This window comes from Bacillus rossius, chromosome 3, assembly GCF_032445375.1.
Source record: "Bacillus rossius redtenbacheri isolate Brsri chromosome 3, Brsri_v3, whole genome shotgun sequence".
NCBI classification, from domain to species: Eukaryota; Metazoa; Arthropoda; class Insecta; order Phasmatodea; family Bacillidae; genus Bacillus; species Bacillus rossius.
Window position 1 is genome coordinate 53528455 of NC_086332.1, and position 25168 is coordinate 53553622.

A 25168-nucleotide genomic window follows, 5' to 3' on the forward strand; every position below is an offset into this window, starting at 1 on the left:
CCATAAGTATACTGAAAATGCGTGTCTAAGATACGCATCATAGTCATGTTGCCACAAATTTTTTATCATGTGCGTATTTTTTGTAACTGATAGGCTTTTTTTTTTCTTCTTTATTCGTCTCTGCCTACATCGCTGGGAAATGTAAAGCAGACTGGCGTGGTGGATCAGTGACTCACATTATCTAGTCTTAAAATATTTATTGTCAGTTCTACTAAAATAAGCAGATTCTAATTTCTCAACAACAAAAAATTAAATGAAATTGTTTTAATTTGCAGTGTACTGAAGGTGGTTTAGTATTATTTTAATATAAAATGTAGGTTAAACGGAGATAAAGCCTGTTGTCAAAACGGCACAAAGTTTTTAAAGTGCTGGAATGTCTCACCCACCAAATCAACTATGAAGCTGTTCACGTATTGGAACGTCTAGTTATCTAAAATGTTATTTAGGTTACTAGACCTACAATATTTAAGCCCTCAATACTAATATTTTACAGAATGACTGTGAGTTAGTCTGTCTGTAAGAAGTAAACTTGAAAACTACTGGACATACGTATTTCAAAATTTCTTCCACGGTTACCTAAATTATTACAAGTGGACAAAGGCTATGAGTTAGTAGTAGGTATTGGCCATAGCTGGCACTGGTGCCAGTGTCCGCCATCTTGTGTTGTGGCGCCCTGGCCGCTAACTTGGAACCCAATAATTTGGATCATGTCACAGCCGCCATTTTGTTTTCTAGAACTTTCACCATCTTGGTTTCCGCCATATTGGATTTTAAAACTTTCCGTCATCTTTAATTATGACATGTTGATTATTTTTAATTATAGCTTCACATCTACCTTCTTGGATTCTAGAACTTCGTCTTTTTTTATTCCGCCATTTTGAATTATGCCATTATGTCCACCACATTTAAAATCCTTAATTATTATTCTAAAAGTCGATAAAAATTTTAAATGTATAAAAAGTAACTTAATTACAATTTTAATTAAAAAAGCACTTACATCATGGACCTTGGAGTTTGAACCCAGTGAGAGTAAAATGGTGACAGGTCCTTCCCCAATGGTGGTGGCTGGCAGAATGACTCCCAACACTAATGCCAAGGAACTTACATTATGCAGCCCAGCATGACATCCTGGATGCCATCTTGGATCCACCATTTTGTTTTCATCTGATAGATTTACGTGTTCTTTAATTTAGTAGACAGATGCCATTAGATTTCATTTTACCTTTCAATCGTTTACAATTGCTTAACTCAGTTATTTCCTTTAAAAAAATATAAATAAAGTTACTAACCCCAAGTGTCACATAAATTGTAGCATAAGATCCACACACACAATGGCCATTTTAATGAATTTCTTTTAAAAATCAGAGAATTGAATAGCAATTGGCAGATGTCTATTGAATAAAATTATAGTACTATGTAAGGGCATAAACAAACTAAAAAGCCTAATATGCACCACTGGCCACCTAACAGATAAAGTGCATAATATTCATTTTCAGTAGGTATTGTCTTGTGAGAAAAATCAAAAGTTGTACATAATACAATATACGAACATCTTATAAATAAAGTGACATCCTCTAAATGCATTCACACCCTTAAATTCTCACCAATAAAATTTGAAGCAACAAAACCTTCAGCTAACTTTTAGCCGGATGCATGCAGATTTTTATTCTCAGTGGCATCTTGGGAAGAAATTCGGCATTTGATTAATTAAATATGAAATCATTTCTGATATCTATGCATTGTCATATAAAATAAATGAACGTATTCCAAAGGCATTTGAGCCATTTAGTTGTCTCCAAAAATGCAGAAACGCCAAGCATGGTCTAACTTAAGGTAAAAATGTGTGGGCATTATTCATAAAAATTTATTTTTTCCTGGGAATGGCAGAGATCCATTTAAGAAATAGAATTTATTTACAAAGGTTGGTGTGAAAAAAATATTTTTTTAACATCTGAAAGCAAAGATGATAACTTATAAGCTAAAATATCCTAGTGGTACATAACTTATAGCAAGCTGTACATGCAATGTCTATTTTCAATGTATTTTGTGACAATACGTATCAGAGAGTATGATCATGTAGATATTAGTTTATTTCAGTAAATGTAATTTTAACGAATACAATTATAGAGGGCTTAATTAAATGTAATAGAATGACCTCATTTTGTCACCAGAAAAAGCGTGAACACAGAACTGTGTTTGATCAACTTAGTTTGAGAAGCCAGGTAAGATCTTCACAAGTCTGTAAAACTTGGAAAAGTCGTGGAATTTCACGACTACAAGTTGTTGCAGCTTTGGGCTCAGTTATGTAGGCCCGTGGCATGAATGCTATTATTAATGGGTGTAAATTTATTAAAATGATACCAAACTATGATATTAAAGTATGCATTTTTTTACTAGAAAAGTAAAACCCATATTCTATTATTATTATTTATTTATTATTACATTTAAGCAACAGTTAAGCAAGTTAACTTTAACGGTTTGCACAACACAAAAACACACAATAAACAAAACACAAGACTATCAGCCATATGCAGAGGTCATCCTTTACTTTAACTTTAAGGGATACTTCATGAAGGGAGGCGCCGTCCTTATAGTTTAAGTATCGTGCAGAGTCGCTTGAAGTACAGCCCGTTCCTTTACTTTATAAAGTGAAGGTTCGCCTCTTACTAAATTGCGAGTGAGGCCGATCGTGTCCGAAGTTAACCGAACTTCCGTGACGTCACGAATACGTCATGGTTAACAGCCAATAGGAACTGACCCACGATTGACTTGTTTACTTTTTTGATAACACGTTGATTGTAGTTGGTTTGTATTTGTTAGATTTATATTCAAATCTACCTTGAGAATACATCATGACGTCCTCTCAAAAATCCGAGCGATTTTCATCTATCGAACGAAGCATTTTGTTAGGGCTTGTTCGTTCCTGGGCACATGTCATCGAATGTAAGAAGACAGACTTCAGCAACTTGGCTGCCAAGAAAGATGCCTGGGCGCGAATTGAATGCGAGTTCAATTCCCAACCTGATGTCATCAAGGTACGTTATTTGCATTATCATATTGAAGTAAATCCATGTGATAGTTATTCTTATATATATATTACAATATAATTTGGTTTAGATATATATTAGGAAAAAAAAGATCGCTAAATGATTGTTCTTAACCATCAGTGACAGGTTATTTGTTATACAAAATAAGTAGTTTTCTCTATTGGTGTGCAGAACAAACTATGGACTCAACAGCTGGCTGAGCACCTAAATAAATACAAGTTGTTTTAATTTTGATTATTTTCTTACCACCAAACATTGATTTATACTTTATAGACAGAACCATCTTTTTAACTTAATGTGTGTACATTTAGCACTACATTTGTAATTCGCATATAATAATTATATCACAGCTAAATTAATTTTAACTTGCAGCGCTCCAGTGCCCAGCTGAAGAAATGCTGGGAAAATGTCAAGACCAAGCAGAAGAAAGCCCTTGCTCTTGCCACAAGACAGCGAATGGCAACTGGTGGAGGACCTTTTGTTAAAGATCCTCCCACAGATCCTGAGCTGGAAATAGCATTGGGCGGTGTGTTGCATTGTGTGGATGATGCTGTAGACTGTGACATGACTTTTCCTTCAGAAGCTTCAGCTTCTGTAGAAATTGTGATGCCACAGTCTAACAATACTGGCTCTGGTGCACTCAGTACTGGCAGCTTACTTGTGAATGCATCACAAGAAGAACCTCATAGTATTGTTCTACCAACACCTGTTTCTGGTTTTCGTGCTAGAAATAAACCAGCAATTGATGTGGAGGTGGAGCGCAGGTTTTTAAACCTTGAGCGAGCCGACAAGCGTGCACGGAGAGTTCTCGCAATGCAACAGGCTGAGCACAGGCTTAAGTTGAGAGCAAGTAAGGCAATGGCAGAGGCAGAAGAGCAGCGCCTTGCAAACGAGCAGGCAGAAGCGGCTCGAGCAGTGGAAGCTGAGAAACGAGCTATTAAATTTGAGCTCATGGCAGAACAGCGTAGGGCTGAGCTGCACGCACAGCAAATGCGACACGCTGACGAGCTACATAAGCTGCGCATCAAGATCCTCACGGAAGCAAATGATGTAGTGTTTTAAAAACAATTTTTTTTTTTTGTTTTTAAGATACTGCATTGTTTGCTTCGCATTAACATGGTAATAGGCCTCCTGGGGAACTCGCCATTTAAAATAAAGAGTAACGAGTTGAGTGTTATACCTCCAGATGTTTACCACACGTGGTAGACATCTAAGGTGATTTGGAAACTGGCACAGTCAGGTAAGTATCGTCTTGTTCCAATTATGCTAAATGTGCATGCCAATATTTTTTAATGGTAAAAAAGTGTCCTTTAGCTTCTCTTACTGATCTATTTCAATTAAAGTTATCTGTGACACTACTTGCAATGTGTGGTTGCAAATGTCTCCTGTACACCTTATAAATTGGGTATTGTTCTTATTTATTACAAAGTGAAATTTTTGGTGTCTATATAATTCATTTTATTTACCAAATTAGGTCAATTTGTAGCATCATTGCTACTAAATATTAATCTGGGGTAAATCTGGGTCATATTCTTTATTCCAGAAATGATTTCCAATTATATTCTAAGCACACTACTTATTTTTAATAAAGATAATCAAATATAACTAACCATCAATACAAATTGTTTATGCATAAATAAACTTAGTTTTTACTTTCTCTCCAATTACGTAGCATTTAGTGTGTAGTCAAAATCACCCTTGCAACAATTTACCTAAGTGATGACTGCATAATATCCAAAAACATCCTTACAATTGTTTTTCTACAGTAAAACAAGGTTGCTGGTAAAACAATCAGCTATTCACAATAACTGGTTATACAGTTAAGACATATCCTATTAAAATTCATAACACAGTTTACAAGGAATAGTAAACCTAGCCATACAGAAAATGTAGTACTCATAGGTGAACTTATGGGCATTGAATTAGGATTCATAAATGGTTCACAAGGAGTATGAAGCTAAATTGGATGACATAATTTAGGACTGGTTCACAATATGGTAATTTTTGTAGAGAAGCAGCTTCTGGGAAATAAGGGTAATACCTACTTATGTAAAAGGTTTATAAAGTTAAGTCAGAAACATTAATAATAAGTATTTAATATGTAAGTAATACTTTAATATGTAATAATATGAGTAACCTAATCAACCTTTCACTTATTACTTGTCTTACTTCCCAGAAGCCACTTTTCTGTAAATTTCATTTAAAACATTGTGATGTGGCATATGGAATGTTTTGAAAAATGTTAATTTTAAATGCATACTAGTGAGAACTTATTAGACATTATAAATACACAACAAAATACTCTACTCTGGGTTAAGAACTCATCTGATGTGTAGAAGGAATTAAATTATTATTTTTTTTATAATTTATCATCAGCTGAATTACTTGATGGTACTGTATGCATTAATGTCAGTAAATATTCTGCATGTTCAGTTTCATAACTAAACAAAGGCTTTAGCTCATTCCAATTTTATTAAAAGTTTAAACACAAAAAACAACAAAATACATAATAGTTCCAAATTTTATTTAAGAATTTTACTTTCTACACATTACTCTTTGTAAAAGTGAATGATTTAAAATGAAATTTTAATTCCTGAATATATCTTGTGAGACAATAAGCTAATACAGAGAAGTATCGAAAGATAATCATGTAACTTCCATATTCAGGTATTATTGTGTAAATGTAGGAATTAACAAGACTGATCATGTTTTAAAGCATCTTTGAATGTATAATGCAGCAAGGTTAAAATTCCTTGTGCTACAAACACATTCATTCTAGGAATACCTTTAAGAAGCATAGATACACAATAAGTAGCAAAAATGAAACAAAAAAGGCACTACTTACCTGTCTGTGCCAGTTTCCAAATCACCTTGGATATCTACCACAAGTGTTAGACCCTAGAGGTCTACCATGGGTGGTAAACATCCGGAGGTACAGCACTCAACTCGTTACTCTTTATTTTACATGGCGAGTTCCCCAGGAGGCCTATTACCATGTCACTACAAAGCAAACAACGCATTATATTAAAAATAACTTAAGGAATTATGTTTAAAACTAGCTGCCCGACCCGGCTTCGCACGGCTATACTAATGGAAAAAAATTAAGCCACAGCTCCCATTTACAGTAATTGTAAAAAAAATTCAGTGAAAATTTATTACAATGCTGTATAATGTACCGGAGAGAAAATGAATAGCACCGATGGTTTCCCGACTCGTGCACGCAACGTACAACTGATGTACCCGTACTTCGCTACGGCAGTCTACAGGCAGATCACTCTTGCGCCACTCATTATACATGCCCCTCCTTGTGGGTACACCACTGCCGCGCGATGCCCGTTGCCATGGAGATGCAGAAGGCATCAACAATGCAAAATCTTGTTCTCATGCAGACAAAGTACCCACTGTTTCCTGGTTTTAACCACCCATGGGATCTAATTTTCGGAAAATGTCATCCTGCGTAACATAAGGAACATTACTGTGAAGTTTCAAGTCTGTAAAATGTATATACTTGAAAAAAAAATGTTAATAAAAAAATCAAATTAAACACAGAGAGAGGAAAAAAAACAATAGTTTAGGTTTGTGATTTAAAGTGATAAAAAGTATTTAAATACTAAAAAACTCTTATGACGGTACTGATTGCTTCGTTGTTAATATCACACGGGTGTTTTATACTTGTATGGGAAAATTAAGAATGATAAGGCATCTAGTGCGTGGCAACAATGTTAATATGCAATAGGAAATAAACTTCTAGCGCCTGCGGCATTGTCAACACACACTTCGTACGTGTACTGCATGTTGTATCTAACCCCCTCCAACACATTTGATTCTAAATTGGACTTTTAGTAAGAATCCCTAATGTTATTGATAATATAATATAGCCTATAGCCTTCCTCAATAAATGTACTATCCAACACTGAAATAATTTTTCAATTCGGACCAGTGGTTCCTGAGATTAGCGCGTCCAAACAAACAAACTCTTCAGTTTTATAATATTAGTATAGATTCTACGCCGTTTGCTTTTGTGATTACATGTTGATTAAAAAATAACATTGGTGGTAAGACAGGGTTTTCAATCTACTCAAAATAAATCAACGAAATTCAGAAAAAGTTTCGCTGAATAAAATCTGCACGCACTTCAACTCCACGATTATTTCGTGGTGCCGCATTTGCAACAGGAACAGCAGGCATGAAGTGCTCCTCGTCAGCTGGAGGAGGTGGCAGTGGCTCACCACGTGCAACAGCTATATTATGCAAAACAGCACATGCAGCGATGACCCTGCTGGTAGTATGGAGACTTGAGCGTAGCTTGTGTCCCAAGCATGAGAACCTCCGCTTCCATACTCCAAACAGTCTTTCTACTGTATTCCGGGTCCGCTTGTGGGCTACATTGTAGCGAGTTTCCTCAACTGTATTTGGCACCAGTATTGGAGTAAAAAGAAAATGCAGTTGAGGATAGCCATTGTCTCCCAGCAGTACTCCTGGCAGAACTCTATTTTCAAAACGAGTCATCACCCGGCTGTTGCTGAAAATCCTTGAGTCATGTGTACTGCCAGGCCACCTTGTCACAATATCAAGAATCTCAAGGTTAGGACCTGAGACAACCTATAAAAAAAATGGACAAACACCATATTTGCATACTGTTAAAATTGCAAGTAAATACCAGTTTCAAAAAACTGTCATAGATATTTATTATCATCGTTCCATCTTTTTTCAATAACAGTACTATAATAAATATCTCAGAAAACATACCTGAACATTGAGAGACATGTAACCCTTCCTATTACGGTAGAGTTCTGCAAACTGGCCACCAGGGCTTCTAATGCCAATGTGAGTGCAGTCTATGCACCCAGTTACACCAGGAAAGCCACCATTTACATAGAACTGCCTATGGTATTCTTGAAGTTGCTGCCGTCCAGGAAAATAAACATACTCCAAAAGGTGCTCGGCCAATTGTGCAGAAACAACCTATTACAAAGTTACCAGATTAGTCAGTTTTTTTTCAAAAAGTAGGTATATATATTCCACTACTTAAATATAGGTAAAACTTAAGTCCCTGCAAAAATAAAATAATAAAATAAAGGCTGAGTAAGAAACTAACTTAGGTTAGGTACGATATGTTACAAATGCTTTGAAATTGAAATAAGAGATAATGGCAGTCTAGGCTAGGTAGGCTTTATTATAAATACAATTAGTAGGTTAGGTTAGCTAATTTAAATATACTATAAACTACTGAGGATGGTTATTTAAGTCTAGCAAGATATTGTTTAAATCAGTAATCAACTAGGCTTTCTAATGTAAACAATTAACGGTAATTTCTCTGAAACTATTAGGTATTTCTTATGTCAGGATTTTGAAAAATATAGAGGAGTTTTAATAGCACTAAATTACATTTGTTTGACATTTTAATCTTTTTTTTTTTTTTTTAAAGAAAACGGGGTTAAACTAGAATTTTACCAAAATTCATTAAACTACTCACATAAAATTATCTTACATGTGTTAACATTGCATTACCTTTACAATCCTTGACACTGTTGCTTGATTGACATGGCATAGGTCACCACATACATTCTGCAAGGGAAACACATGAGATTACTCATACTGTACATAAAAAAAAAGTAATTGTACAAAGTAGTGGCTTCAGGAAAACTAGATGAACAATAAGGTTTTTTGGAATTAATAAATCACATCGATTAAATTAATATATCTTTCACTACTTTTTAAAAATATTATTACAATAGCTGACACAACCTACCTTTTATTAATATACATAATTATTATCCAGCAAATCTACTCCGCCAAATTACCCATTGAGTTAAAATTTAATTGGGCAATTAAACACACACTAAAATAATGTTGTATGTACATACCTGAAAACTATTGCTGCCATAAAATCGCAAGGCTATTACAACTTTAAGAACTGGTGGCAATGGCAATCCTCTCCTATCATTGTTGTCGGCAGCAACAAGAGGCACAATAGTGTCCATCACAATCTGTTTAGAAAATCGAAAACGTTTGACGAATTCGATGTCGGAGAAGAATTCGCAAGGATTTTGACCATCACGTAAATACCGTCGGGGATGATGGTTTTCTCTATTTTCGACCCGTTGAATAAAATCTAAATATTCTTCGTCAAACAATCTCGGGTCATCCATCAGAGCAAATATAAACTCACACAGTACTTTATTTACTCTAAGAACACACAATAATGTTTAGAAATCACTTACGAAACGGCTATTTTCTAGTAAATAAAGTAAGCACTTCAAAATGTAAACAAAGATGGTCTGGGTGGATATGGGATAAGTTGTTTTAACACTAGAATATTTAAAAGAGTCGCATATGCAACAAAACTCTTCCTACACATTCATTTTAAATAATTATCATTATTTACAAGCAGCGCAAGCCCAATTCCTCTTTATATTACAGTAGAAGTTTAATTAAATGAGTTATTTTTTTCAAATAATGACCGCCATCTTAATTTAGGGTCCCTTAAGGCTCGGATCGGGCGGCCTAAAGTATGACAGCTTCCTTCACTTGAAATCTAGGGTGCCGTGATGAAGTGAAGTAGAAGGGAGGTTCTTGCACGGTACTTAGGGCCACTTTTTGCGTTTGAGGGACCCTTAAAGATAAAGTGAGATCTCTGCATATGGCTGTATATGATGGGCACTGTAATGTATGGGAGGCACTACATACTGACAGGTACTATCCACAATGAAGGCACTGCCCAGAATTATAAAACTAACAATGATGCAATCAGGAGAACTATTTATATTAGATATTTAGGTCTTCTAGATGTACTTCCATAATAATATAATTTAATTTCTACATTAGCAAAAAAGATTGCTCTAATTAAGTACATCACTTAAAATGCATCAACAACTGATGTCATTCTACTATTTTTCTAGTCCCTTCCAGATTAGAATATGGATTTGTTGTTATAATAGATCTGACTTTATTAGATGATTCCATATAACTTATATAGAATTATCTAACAAATTCTGATGACCAAAAATAGAAAATATTAAAACTAATATTATTAATTATATTAGATTTAAAAAATCCTCAAACACTCACTAACTCCTTTAATGTATTAAGAGTTAAGAAGGAGAATATTAGAGGTAGTGGCGAATAAAGGAATTTTTTTCAAAGGAGGAATTTTGAAGAAAAAAAATTTTTAACTGAGTATTAAAAAAAAAACTTACATTCCTACTGACACTAACACGCTGACATATGAGTCTCATACAATTGAATTGCAGGTGTTGTTACAGCTCACCTTGCACCACCCAAATAACCCTTCAATAATATTTTGGAAATTTGTTTCCAACTTCGGGATATATCCACCATATCCCCCTCCCCCCAACCCAAAGGCATCAGCCAATGATTAGAGGTATTACATATTTATTTACCAATATTATGTACAAAAAGTTCAGTGTGTTCAAATAAAAACTTTTTTTAAAAATCATAAATTCTCCTTTACTCTTTTCAACTAACAAATTAAAAGACACAACAAAGGAATAGACACCAGGTACCATCTGGCCTTGCTACACCACTGTATGTGTATGTTTCTCAGTACAGTAGAACCCTGTTATAATGTTTTTCAAGGGAGCACAAGAAAAAAACAATAAAAGCAGGAAAACGTTATAAGCAGGAAATCTCAATTTAGCACTTAACAATGTTCGAGCTTTGTACCAATGGACTCACCAAGCTATGTAAACAACTTTAATGTTAAAACCAAAGATAGTATACTTGATACATGAATTTTCTGAAACAAGCCAACAATTTTTCAACTTCGTCTTGTTCCCTGGTTAAATTTTGTTTGTCTTTAAAGATACACTGCCACATTTTTTGTAAAATTGTCTCACAATTCATGATGACAACATTAGGAGTGAGAACGTCTACTCCTTCGCCACCTGAAAATGTTTAATTTTGGGATTCCTACGTATGAATGAAAAAAAAATTATTTGTAAGCAATGAGAAACATTTTTAGTTATGCCCTCGCTCAATAGTTGGCAACTTAAATATCGTAGGACTATGTACGTGCATCTGAATACCCACTGGAATGGCAAGGAAGAGAAGAGTTGACTAAGAGTGCCAACTGACACGTAACTATGAACATTGTGTACCTTCAGTATATTGCATAAAATTGTATTTTAACAAACTTCATGTATTGTATGGCAGTGATTGTAAACATAAACATACATAAAGGAAACTTTTTATCTTAAGTGTTGGAATGATTTGGTTTTAAAACATTTTTTCCCCATTTATTGAATGTTAGAAAGAAAACATTATAAGCAGGAAATTACACTATTTATGAACGTTATATGCAGGAAATAAATACATTGTCCTTATGGGGGAAATATTGGGACTTTAAAAATATGACATTATAAGCAGGAAAACATTATATGCAGGAACATTATAACAGGGTTCTACTGTATGTGTTTGTCTGTTGTTCTGTAATGTGAAAGCAGTTTATGTTTATGTATAGTGTCAGTCAGTTTAGGTCACCCCACAGTTTTGCTGGCACTCACAATCCACATTAAATCAATAAAGAAAAAAAATTAAAAAAATAACTAAAAATTAAGGAAAAATAAAATAAAATTTGATAGGTAAAAGAAAGTTAACAAAAAAAATGTAATCAGGAAAACACTAACTGGAAATTTTTATTAACAATTTAATATACATTTTTTTTTACCATACATTTATTAGCTTGACCTGTATGTATAAATGGACTATGTAATAAAATATTTCCATTCAAATTTTACCCACTTTTCAATGTCCGAATGTGTTGAAATTTTGCATACATAAAGAACCTCAGACAATACCATATTTTGATAACTTAAGACCTTAAAGTTAAGGGGGAGTGGCAGGGCCACCAGAGGGTAAAAAAAAATCTAATTTCCCTCTATGGGTAACAACCATGCTTTTTGTGTATCCATGAGGTCGGGGCATGGTGGGAATTTGCCCCAGGGTCAACTGTGTCACTAGGGAGGAGAGGGGGTTAAAGACCCAAAATTTTAAAAATTTTAAAAATCAATGCTTTTTCAAATTGGAGTGTTTCCAATCAAATGGTTGAGTTATGGTGGAAAATGTGTCCGGGGTTCGACTTTATCCTCCTCGGTAGGGGGAGGGGTTAATGACCCTATAATTCAAAAATTTTAAAAATTAATTCTTTTTTTGGTTTGGAGTGTTTTCCATCCAATAGGTCGGGTTATGGTGGAAATGTACCAGGGGAGATGTTAAAGCACTAAAATCTTTAACGCTCCCGTAACCCGCCTTGAAGGCTGATTTTAGGAAAACCTGTGCTCAGTTAATATGTATGTAATATGTATAAAGAATATCCCTGCTGAGTTTCAAGCCTGCAGACATATACTTGATAGATGGTCAAGAGCTTTAATTTTACCTAGAATGGAGTTGTGGTGTATTATTTGGCTGTAGGATAACAAATTAATTTTAAATTTAATTTTTTAAATTTTTAGTTCATTCAATGATAAAAGCAGTTTTTTTTTTTTTAGTTTTTTAAACTATAAGTTTATTTACTTACAAAGTGGACAGTCAATGCTGGAAAACTAATGAATAGATATATTCACAATAAGTTACTGAAAAAATTGACCAACAATACCACATCATACATATATACATACGCACTGACATGATCACTAGTAATTTTACGACTAATGTTTACGATACAATGATCACATTTCACTTTTTATATACACATTTACATAAAATTCATCACAGCACAACTTTTTACCAGAACATTCACTTTCAATAACCTAAAACAGAAAATAAAAATTCATAATTTAATTTTATTAGAGGATTTAACATATAAACGTCATGAGATCATGAAAGAGACATACAATTCAAGAATCTTTCTATAATAAACAAAATAATAGCAATATCCACTTTTTTCATAAAACAAAGTTAGACAGTTATGTTGTAATATTTTCATTCCACTAAGTTTGTTGGGCAGCTAAGCATTTACAAATCTATGATCATGTAATCGGGCACCAATCGAGGTTCAGATTTTCTCGGGTGTATTCCGGCTGTTGACCTTGGCCATCATGTTGCATTATTGCACCGCCTGCAATTTTAGTTCACTCAGAGTTCATTGTTACTCATGGTTCGTACCCTCTTGTGAAATTAAAAATTAAATATTTTAAAGGACCCCTTACCACTACCCAGAGGCAGAAAACCATTTGTAACATCACAAAATACCTCAAGAAAACATTGTTAAATATATGTTATACATGTATATAATGTTAAATAAATGCACAAAAAATAATTTTGTTGGTTAGTTCAATTATTACAGATAAGCACATATTATCACAGAATTATCTTTGGGACATATATCTAACCCAAGCATAGTGTCTATCTGAATTTTTTAGCCCTTCAATTATTTTGTAAGTTCAAAGTGAGACAGTAAAACACACATTATTAAGTTTAAATTTGAAATGGTAATAATGAAAAAAAAAATTAAAATGTTTTTACACACAAAATCTAATCACATGGAATAAATTTGCAAATTATACTGCACATGTGTTGTTTACTGCCAAGTAGGAAACAAAGGAACATTAAAATACCTGCATTGATCTATTATTTGCACACTATCAGTCTTTATTAAGGAGTTTTTAAGGATTATTAGTGAAATTTAAGGACTTTTAAGAGCCTTTATTCAATTAAAGACAAATTAAGGAATTTTTAAGGATATTAAGGGGACATACGAACCGTGTTACTATAGATTTTCATATCCGTATGATGTTTCCTGTTTTCTATGTGGTGACATTTCACATTATCACATTTGGTATTCCGAATAAAACTACTTATACTGACGTTCAATAATCCAGAAAAATCACTAATCTACCATGACATCATCTTGAATGTGCCAGGTTAAAGACCTTTCACTGTAGCGCCAAAGTGTTTGTAAAAAAAAAATCTTTGGTGGCCACAAAAAGATTATTTTACCTTAGTTATCTACTAAAATCAATTTATAAACAGAGACTATGATGTTATTTGTACAGCAAGAATTGTATTGTCTTTTGTGTTTGCTGTTATTATTGTTAAAATGCCCATTAAAAATATGTACCTACTTTCACTGAACAATCTGGGAAAAAATACTGAAGGTAGTTTCAAGAACAGAATGAATGAACACACAGGAGAATGATTATCAAGCTACTTTCAAATACATACATTTCTGCTGCAGATAAAGGTGAGTCATTCACATACAATTTAATCACTGATACTAACTTATATCTTTGCTTCCAATGAACAATTAAATTTTCATCTTTAGATTTGTTTTTTTTTTTATTATTTACTATTTAAAAACAGGTTTGACTATGAAAGATCATCTTATCACACCAAAATACATTTAAAGTGTTTAAGCTACTTCAGCTTCACAAAACAGTTTGTTGAGAAAGTGTCACATATCACTGCTTTAATCCAATCAGCACTACAGCAACAATATTTAATAGAAACATCATTTAGTTAAAGTTAATGAACAGCACTAGGCCAATTAAATTGCAGAATACTATTCAATGACTGTAACACAGCAAAAAAAAAAATTCTTGTGCTTGTAATAATATACTAACACAAACAGTTTAATTTGTAACTTTGTGCTGACTGGTACAATATGAGGAGTATTTTTCTGTCCACTCTTTGTTTTTGATTGATTCTATTAAGTTAATGAACTTACCACGAAATATAAGATGATGTGCAAGATCAATGCATACCCAAACCTTGATTTCCAGTATTCACAATGTACAATGTCTTTAGAATTTTATAGTGCATTTACTGTAGATATGTGGTTTTTAAAGCCAAGCTGAGGTAAGATATTACGGACACATGTCATTGCAGAAACAAGACTCACAAATAAAATGTAGTATGTAAATATGTACGTACCAAACACTTACATACCACAAAATAACATTAGTGTTTGTCAAAACATGGTCGTACATCGAGTTCCAGGTTTGACGGCTGGTAAGATGAGTTTCCATGGTAGCAGGGGCGCAACAACTAAATTTCCAAAGGGGGGGCAATATACCTATTTATAAAGAATCGTCGATCCCCCATACTGAAAAAGGGGGGGGGGGGGGGGTTACGATCCTCCCCCGGGAAAATTTGTATTTCAAGGTGGAAAATGGTGCTATTTAAGCAGTTTTATTATCTAAAAATTGATTACACAGCACTTTCTTTGCCCCCGTTTGCCCCCACTTCAATGTTTCTGAAGGGGGGGGGGGCAATATACCCTTGCCCCCCCCCCCCTGTTGTTGCACCCCTGCATGGTAGGTACTTAATTTGAGAAGCAAGGAGTCCTTGTTGTGTTGTACCCACCTTTGTGTAATATAATTACTGTATCATTAACAACTCCCTCCATAATTATCTTGTACTGATTCCTCTTTTGACATAAGATACATTTTTGGTAATAAAAGTTTTTCCTTCATCCAACCCAAGAGGTACTCTCCCAAATATATCCACTCCCTGAATGGTACATCATCAACACATAACACTTAAACAGGGATATTATCACTTACATAAGCATATATCACTTTTTCTTTCTTTTCCTGCGCACCAATATTCCTGCAGAAATAGCAACTAAGTAAATCATTCGCAATAAAATCCCCCATTGGAAAATTTCTTGCATAGTAAATTTAAAAACTCTAGCACTGGGCCTATAAATACATACACTTTTACCCTGTTAATAAGTCTCAATTTCAAAGTACCTTGAGAAACTTCTTAACAGGGATTTACATATCTATGCATATAGGGTACAATTAAAGCACCTTTGATCAGTTATCAATTCAAACCTTATGTCAGACTGTTTTAAAGCATAAAGTGGTTTTAATAGATTGTAACAATAAAGAAAACAGGTCTTCGATATAAAATGGAGAAATGAGGTTTTAATTTTAGATCCAATGTTATTTACTGCTTTAGGTTTCTTCAGTTCCACAATCTTGGTCTTTCCTATAAAAAAATAATTACAAACAATATAATACACTATTTCACTGGTTTTGAACAAAAGTTTTGTTTGTTTGAAAATCTCTAGGAACATAGTAAAAGAATCATTATTAATTCATGTTATTTTTGTTAGAACGTGGATTTGTGTCTATTCCTTCAGCCAACACTACGATCATATCTCAAATTAAAAATAAAAACTCTAGCAGCCTGGGTATTTTTCAGACAGGCTCTGCTGTGAATGGTAAAGCAGGCACTACCACATATGTGGAGTTTTCTTGGAACTAAGCTACACTAGCAAAGATAAAGAGGTTGAGTAATACTTGCTACATATTTCCTGCCACCCACCTCCAGCACATTATTATAAATTATATTCATATGCATGCTGTATTGAACAGAAACAAAAACAAAGACTCACATATTGCTCCTGCTGATTGATCAAGTTGAGATCAGCTATGGTAACGACAGACGGCCGGCCGTGCGCACAGTGGAAAGGCATGTCACACAGGGCCAGGTGTTTCACGAGCATTTGGCACTCCGCCGTTGACAACTCGTGACCAAATTTCAGAGCGCCTGAAACACAAATCGCCTTCGTAAATTGGGGAGTTGGTGATTCAACATTCACATGTAAAGCAGAACCAGTTTAAGTTGAATCAATTATCACCAGAGAAGATACTCAAGATAAAAAAAAAATCAATACTTAAGAACTATTTAAGAGAAAAAAATGTAAGTCAACATACATTTGAAACAGATGTCACCTGCCACCTTGTAACAATCAAGACCTCTCTGGTGAGCGGTGGTCTGAATTGCAAATAAATAAAACTCTTGGAAAATTATGAATAACTGTAAGTCATAGGTTATGACAGTTCATGAATACTAAAGTAGCAAATGTTGTTTATGAATTTAGAGTGGTGTTTGGTTTCAAATAAAAGAGTTTATAGCCAAATATTTGGATTTATTTCATATTACCAAAACTTAGTCACTGTTCACGTTACACAAAATCAACACAGTATCCTAAAAATAAACATGGTTGTGCTTAAAATATTCTTGTTCTGTGAAGGCAAAAGTATGTGCTTTAGAAATTTAAAATAATTAATTACAATTTGTGAGAACAAAATGGTAAGAAGTTTTTTTTTTTGAAAAAAAAAAAAAATAATGAATGAAAATACACAAGTTGAGCTAAATGAATGCACTTACTTAAGTTCCTTACAGATTTTTCAGAAATATTATGTATATATTTGTATGGAAATAAAATTTGATTATAATATTAAAAAATAACAAATTTTTAAGAAAATCACTTTTTTATCTAACTAACATTTGCTGACAAACACAATTAGGTTTGCCACAATTATGTTCTCTTTATTGATTAAAGAGACAACCCTCAAACATCATAGTTTTCTCACAACCATGGCTGCAGTCCAACCCATAACATATAAAATACCAACCAGGCAACACAAACTATCTTAACCCAGAAAATGCTAACCATCTTAACCTAGATACATAATACCAACCTGAATACACAAACTATCTTTATCTAGATACATAACAGCCCCCAAAACAAACAAAAAGACACCCACCACCACTGCCTTGTAAATGAGTTTCTAGCAAAACAACAAAAAAGTTAAGTTAAGCTTTACTACACTAGATTAGTGACATGCAAGAAATGTCTGGTGAAAAAGCTGAGTTTTAAACCATGGTTTTACTTTAAGCAAAGCTTAGTTACATGGATTTCAACCTGACTAGTGAAATTTGACCAAAATTAGTTCAAGTGATACGAAATCAATGTTTTTGTGAGCTTTTCAACTTTCTTACCTGATTAATCTATAAATAGCTATAAACGTGAGAGGTTTTCACAAGCCCAATAAAAAAAAAAAGACCAAATGCTAAATACATCCATAAGCAGTTAAGATTAAGCAACAGAATTTTCGAAGTGGGCTTCACACAGAAAGACATTGTGTCAGGGCTAACTCCTGTGTCACTGCTGCAGACACAGGACATACGAGATGCATGTGAATCAACACCCTGCATGTTGTATTCAAGTATCATGATATAAAGAATATTCGAATCTACCGACCTTTGCAAGCCTCTGAGTTGATGATGTCGCGGAGAGTGGGCGGCACGCTGCAAGGGATACCGTGAGTCTGTATCAGAGCATCCACCTGCTCTCTGATCAGAGACTCCAGGAATTTCTTCAGCACAGACGTGCCACGCTTAGCCTGGCATGAAAAACAAACACTCTCTACATAAGAGAACCTGCCAATAAACTGTCATTATAGTTAATTAATATCGGACTGTTGTTAGGGAGGGGGGAGCCTCGGATGCCGGGTATGAGGAAGGTGCCGGATAGGCAGACAAATTTTTTGTAGACTGTGAAAAAAGTGTGAAATAAAAGACAAATAGAAAAAATGACTATACAATATCTACTAATATTTTGATTTTACTCATTATCAACAAGCATGTTTTCAATTAAGATGTTTTTTACTCAGTTTCTCGTGAGTTCGCACGGCATGCCTGCGTAGAGGCTGTGGAGAATAAAGGAATGCAGGTAAGCACATGAGTATGAGAGCTACCTACCAGAAGGCAGGGAGTGGGGAACTCTGAGGCTCAAGCTAGATGGTGTATAGTGGTAGGGAGTTCGGCCATCAAGCCCACACAACTATTTGCCTGGTAGGTTATGATGGGGTGGATAGTGGCATGGAAAGGGGGGCGAGTAGCTAAACACAGTTTCTTCCCCAGGTGAAGGAAAGCACAGGTACATCCCTACTAGTTAATATTGGTAAAAACACTCTTGTACCCAAATAAGTATTCTTTATATAGAAAAACAAATAGTAAGCCACTTCAATCAACTTAGGAATGGAACCTACAGAACATGACACTTAGACATATGTAGTCAGCACATTCCAGATAATTTAAACACTTTTAAACTCTTCCCAAGTTTTTCTTGTAGTTATGAAGGAATTAATAAATTTAAAAAAAAAAACTTATAAGTTGTAAAATCAAACAGGTCTAAAACAGGCTGTACGAGAACTAAAAAGTATAAAATAATTTTTCTTAGTCTCCTGGATATTCAAAACCCCATTCATATTTTTAAAATCATAAAAAATTTCCCAAAGTTGTGATTGTGAATTTTCAATAGCTATAATAATATTGGTAATATTTAAAATTAAATATGTGGAGTGCAAGCAACAAATATTTGATGCATTAATATTATGACTAACAATATTACAAAAATTTAAGTCAAACTATTAATACATAAATGTTAATGATTTAGAGAGTATGTATTAATTAGAAAACTAATAATCAGCCCATATCATTTGCAGTGCAATAAAATTCTAAGTCAAACTATTAATACAGCAATTATTTGGTTCTCAACTACCTAAGGCATAGTAATTCATTTATATATTGAGAATTCTAAATGGTTAACATTAATGTATTAATAGTTTGACTGAAAATTGTATTGCACTGCTAACGATATGAACTGATTCACGAGTTTTCTCATTAATACAGATTATATCATGATTAACAAATATGTACTGCATGCACCCCACATTTATTATTTTAAATACTACCAGTATTATCCTAGCTGTTGGAAAATCACAATCAAAAATTTTCAGGAAAATTTGTACGATTTCAAAAATATGAATAGGGCTTTGAATACTTTGAATGTTTATGAGACCAAGAGAAATTATTTTATACTTTTTAGTTTGATTTAAAAATGTGGTTGATTACATTTTTTTCATTAGTAATTATTTGCCTTTTTTAGTCTTGTGTGTGTGAAATTTTGCAATCAGTTTTTTAACACCTTGATAAGATAATGACAAAGTTAGGCGAAACATTTTATGTTTGTTTTTATTTCTTTATATTTAAGCATACTTGAAATATAAAACTGTTATATCCTAATATCAATAACATATTGAACTATTATATTATTATTTTTCTGAAAAATAAAATAAGATCAAACAAAAAGAACTTCTTATATTTTTTTTAAAATCTATATTTAAGGTAAATTACCCAGTAGCTGCTCAGGACTTAGTATTTATTCACCCATGTATTTGTAATTATATATTTATAGTATATTTATAGATATAGATATACCAATACGTGAGTGAACAGATACTAGTTCCTTAGAAACTACTCGGTTCTTTACCTTAAATATTATAACAAATTAATGCCAGATAATTTTTTGTTAACAATTATAAAATAAATATATGACTAATTTACGGTACTGGAGATCCTAGTTGTTGCATTCTTTCCATCTCCTTCATGGCACGATATCTTGCTAGTGAGTTTCGAGCAATCGAGCTCCACTATTCTTAATATATATCCAGTGATCTGACATGACTTAATGGACATATACCTACCCTTTAGCAAATGGGGCAGATCCGAGGTATAAATCATCATGCTCCACTGTACAGCCTCGCATTTATGGACTGTGCAGTATTATTGGAAACTGTGTTCGCTCGATTGTTCCATGAATTTGAACTGCCGGAAACTGTATTATTTTGGATTGATAAAATGAATCCCATCTCTACTAAAGTCAATACGAACAGATGGAATTTCGGTATCATAGATCTGATCATGCCAGAATAAAGTCCAAATAATTACAGTGATTGCACCATTCACTAGTCCTTGCTTTATATTAATATTAGAGCAAAGCATCACTCTCGCTCTGCTGAAAATGTCTAACTTCTTTAGTAAACCTCCGGTTTTGTTGATATCATATGCATGTTGCATACGAACAAAAATATGGCTTTCTTATGTTTCTTTATCTGTCAACATAAGGTAAGCAATATTAAAGTCTCTACCTCATTGAGAAGTTACTTTCAAATTGATTATAAAATTTGTACCCCACATTGGCCTGAAATGTAGTGTTTGCATTGTGTTAATAGTTTTAAGTCATTTTTTAATGCCAGTGATTGTTTTTACAACGGAGTTTCTAATTCATACTTACAACCATCATCAGACATTATAATACCAAATACTGGAATACCACACTCAGCGTATTTATTCTTAGTATCAGTACTTAATTTAAAGTGAAATGACTATTCACAAAAATTTACATTTTGAACGGGTTTGTGAAGACTCACCTCACGATTCTCTCTCTCATGCAGGCAAGTGGGTATTTTCGTAACTTGAATTTGTGTATCGTTCATGACATTGTAGTAGAGGCCCGCTTGGTGGAATTCATTTTCAAAACTGGTGAGAATTCTCACCTCCTGAGCACTAAGATCCATAGTTATATTTGGCTCAGCATCCGTTGACCTGAACTGGGTTAAACTTCCTTCCATTCTATAATCTGGAGGAGAAAAACATTCAACATTTTAATTCCAGTTTGTATCCACCATATAAAATATTAATCAAATATGACTCACAATTATGAATTGAACCTTGCAGTGATATTATTACAATATTTACATAGGTATATATGTAAAATTAGTTAACACATTCGAGTCTGTTGCTTATGACTGGTTTAAATCACTGAATACTAGGGGTTTTTATGGTTTTCCATTTTTTTTTATTTAAATAACATATATGGTACTTAAAATACTTTTTACATGATAAAAAACTTTAGATTTTACAATTTTTAATACAATTTAAAACATGATTTTATCTCTTTTAGTTACTGATAATTTATTTTTTATAATAAACTATGTTTTACATAAATAAAAAAATTTCTCATACACACTTCATACTATTCATTGCTATGATTTTTATTTAAATCAAGTTAAGTTAACATTTATTTCACATTTCCAAATTAATACCAATATATGAATACGTAAATAATTTTTATTTGGTTATGTTTATGAAAATTTTGATTTAGTATGGAACTTTTGGAAGCACCCTGGCACGCACAGAGCAAAGCCACAGTCTTCGCACCACCAACGAGTTTCCTTCCTCAGCCGTTTTCCACTGTTGGCTTTGCCTACATCGGAACATACTTTACAGTATCTGGTAGGGTTGAGTTTTTTTTCGGTTGGTGGAATTTTCTTCGGAAAATGTCGAGCAGACAATCAATCTGTGGATGAGGGTGATGATGATTGAACGTCTGTATCGGTAGCACCATATGAAGCCAGCTGGTTCCCGAGAGCTCTCATGAAGTTTTCCAAACTTGTTTTGTTGCCATCAGCCCTGGATTTTTTGAACAAAATGAATGAATTTATGATTGACATCAAAAAAAGGTGGAAAAAATTTTTTTTCCACCATTTCATTTATTTTCTTTGAAAGGGGTAGTAACTGAGTAATTGATCAACATGATCAACACCAGTTTTGTTTATATTGTAGTCAAGTACAACATCGGGTTTGGTTTTAGCAACTAAGCCACCTCTACCTCTTACAGTGACTTCACTGCATGTGGCTTTGTGCTTTGTGGAGAGGCAGTACACATCACGTGTGTCCTTCCACTTTACAGCCAACAAAGGACCGCACCTGCGAAAAATTGCTTCACCTCTTGCAAGTTCTTTGCATTTCAGTTCAGGTGGCAAGCCTTTGCGGTTTTTTTGTACCGTACCCACAGCCAGGGTTTTTTCATCCCATAACTTATAGAATAATGTAGGACTTGAATAAAATCTGTCCATGTAAATTGTGTGCGCCTTATGAAAATAATCATGACACAATCTCCGGACAAGACTCTCAATAGAGTTTTCCACACTTCCAGCACCACCAGTATAAACCTCACAGTTTAGGACATATCCTGTATTGGTGACACAAAGAATATATAACTTTATACCATACTTATGAGGTTTATTTTTTATATAAACGCGGAAGTGTAAACGTCCTCGAAAAGGACACATTCCTTCATCAATTGTCAGGTTTTCTGATGGATAAAGACAGGCCTTACATTGACGGACAAAATGATTGAAAAACGGCCTGACTTTATGTAGAGGGTCGTGATTTTCTTGTCCTCTTGGTACGTAAGTAGCATTGTCATTTATGTGTAACATGAAAATATTGACCGGAATCTGTCTCTGCTAAGGAGACGCCCAGGAAATGGAGTGTGCATTATGTTGTCATTTGACCAATAATCTGTTATCTTGGGTTTCCTGACCAAGCACATGTGAATGATCACTGCAAAGAAGTAATATATTTCTTGAAGCTTGACCGTAGTCCAACGCTGCCACATTGAATTTGGTTTCAATTTTTTTGCTCGTTTCATTTTGTCAATCATGGTACCTGCATATCGATTTGTTTCAGTCTTTATATTTTTTATGACGTCTGTGCCAAAAAATTTAGAGAAACAGGTAAGTTCATCGGAAGTTTCATCAATGTCGATAAGAATGCCAGATGCTTCCTCAAAAACAGGCAGCTGTGATTGGTTGTCCATTGATACCCAGCGATTGACTCCAGGTTTTTCATTTGCTAGTAATCGTGTTCTTGTATTGGAATCTGAAACGAAAATCATATGTTTTTTACATTGTTTGCGTATTTTTTTTACTTTTACGTAAATGTGAAAAAAAAAAAAAAACGATTACCAGCTTATAAAGAAATTCAAAGGCACAAAAATGTAATATTTATGAAAGCTGGGTAACTTACCAGAAACGTTACTTGTGCTAGGTTTATCCGAGTGGTCTTGTCTATTCGCATTGCTCAGCTGCGCAATGTGGACTAGCGGAACATCGTCTTCATCTAAAAAATAATAATGTGACATTCACATTTACATGTAAGGGTCCAAGAGCTAATGTAAAATATCTACAATACACAAGGGAAAAAAATACGAACCACTATCAGTACCTGTATCAGGTGTCTGTGATGGACGAGCTTGTGAAAGTCCCGTTTTCTGTGTAAAACTGCTCTTCTGTTTCCTTATTTTTGCAAAATCTTCATCTGTAATAAAAAAACATCCTGGGTAAGATATGTACAAAAATAATAATTTTTATACATAGGTAAAACAAGTTTCAAGCTCATTCGGCAGGTTTTGAATAATTGCATACAAACCTGATGTGTCAGAATATTCAGACGATGGTTCATACAAAGAATCAGAACTGCAGTTATCAGCTTCTGAACCAGAAGAAGCATAAAATTCTTCATGTTCAAAAAATTCGTCACTCTCGCGCGATCTCTTTGCCATTTCTACTGCAACAAAACCGCGGTAATTCCCCTGGCACGATGAAACACGCCCGAAGCAGCTTCAAACGTATAACAGTACAGCAGATGCCATCTAGCGGCAACCGATAGTACTACGACGACTGTGGAAAGAACGCCCGGCAATCCAAGCCCGTTTATCGCTCGAGCAAGCACATATTAGTCCATGAAAACGTGCGCTCGAGTGAGGCTCGAGCGCCGTTCATTGTATTAAAATACTATGCTCGAGCTGAGCTCGAACATGGACCCGAATGTGTTAAGAGAATTTTTTTAGTTTTATTTTTAAACCAATTTTGTTTTTAACACAGAAGATTTCAATATTTTTTTTATTATTTTTTTAAGTTGGTATATTATTCAGCAAATATGACACTTAAATATTACTTAGTACTTATTCACTAAAATAGTGCCATTTTAACTTATTCATAATACAGTTTTACAATAAAAATTATTTGTAATAAGCATGTCTACAGCATAGTTAATTTGGAATAAATATAAATGCAATAAGCACTCTGATATGACCACATACCCAAGGAAGGTTGATGCTACAAACTGCGCATAGTTTACCAAGCTTTTACAACTCGTGGACGACCAGCCAAAGCTCATAAATAAGGAAATAGTCTTCGGTATGGAATTTCAGCTTACTACTTTTATGAGATCTCTATGTGATGATAATGCAAAATTTATTAAGGAAGCTCTGGCCAATATTAAGTCAAAAGTCAATAGTCTTGTTAGTGGTCCTAATTCATGTTTGCAGCTCCCTCACACAATTAGTCATAACGTAAGTGCAATAAAGACTCGTCTAGACCTATTGTATAGTTGCGTGGGAACGAAGCTAGCAGCCAGACCTACGGACCCACCGCCATGATCCCCGTTGGTACCGCTCACGTCAATAAGGGGGCCATCAGTGACACTGCAGTCTTTAAAGGCACCATCAGTATTGCTCATGTACTGCTCCCCACTATAACGGGCTCCAATACTGCAATTAAAAACTTTCAGAATGTATAAAAAGCCTCTAATTACGCTCTCATTCAGTCATGGCTTTAGAAGTGAGTAAGCTACATCATGTTATAGCCAATGTCGTGAAAAGTATTTGTTGC

General features: G+C 34.1%; 2 protein-coding genes and 1 long non-coding RNA gene across 3 annotated transcripts in view; 1 reads left to right on the plus strand and 2 right to left on the minus strand.

The window, feature by feature from the left end:
- The first annotated feature begins 2523 nt into the window (after positions 1-2523).
- Positions 2524-4494, plus strand: LOC134530701 (uncharacterized). The gene is made up of 2 exons (XR_010074858.1): positions 2524-3035; positions 3420-4494. It is a non-coding gene; the product is annotated as an uncharacterized LOC134530701 (long non-coding RNA).
- Positions 4495-6577: 2083 nt separating this feature from the next.
- Positions 6578-9199, minus strand: LOC134530700 (putative nuclease HARBI1). The gene is made up of 4 exons (XM_063365788.1): positions 8915-9199; positions 8559-8615; positions 7797-8012; positions 6578-7649 (listed from the first exon to the last, which is right to left on the minus strand). The coding sequence occupies exons 1-4, from the start codon at positions 9197-9199 to the stop codon at positions 7146-7148; spliced, it is 1062 nt and encodes a 353-aa protein (XP_063221858.1). The 3' UTR covers positions 6578-7145.
- Positions 9200-15231: 6032 nt separating this feature from the next.
- The window catches only part of LOC134530698 (uncharacterized), a 39120-nt gene continuing 29183 nt past the window's right edge, over positions 15232-25168 (minus strand). The window contains exons 7-10 of the mRNA XM_063365785.1: positions 21080-21288; positions 18067-18208; positions 16411-16565; positions 15232-16001 (exon numbers count right to left, since the gene is read on the minus strand). Coding sequence (XP_063221855.1) covers positions 15978-16001; positions 16411-16565; positions 18067-18208; positions 21080-21288 — 530 coding nt within the window. The 3' untranslated portion in view covers positions 15232-15977. The remainder of the gene's footprint in view (positions 16002-16410; positions 16566-18066; positions 18209-21079; positions 21289-25168) is intronic.

What these genes read in the sequence shown, in the direction of transcription:
- LOC134530700 (XM_063365788.1), bottom strand. Translation starts at nt 9,199, where the DNA reads ATGGATGACCCGAGATTGTTTGACGAAGAATATTTAGATTTTATTCAA. An exon ending in CAGTGTCAAGGATTGTAAAG is followed by an intron (nt 8,013 to 8,558) that starts GTAATGCAATGT and finishes ACTTTGTAATAG; the next exon opens with GTTGTTTCTGCACAATTGGC. An exon ending in ACATGTCTCTCAATGTTCAG is followed by an intron (nt 7,650 to 7,796) that starts GTATGTTTTCTG and finishes TTTTTTTTATAG; the next exon opens with GTTGTCTCAGGTCCTAACCT.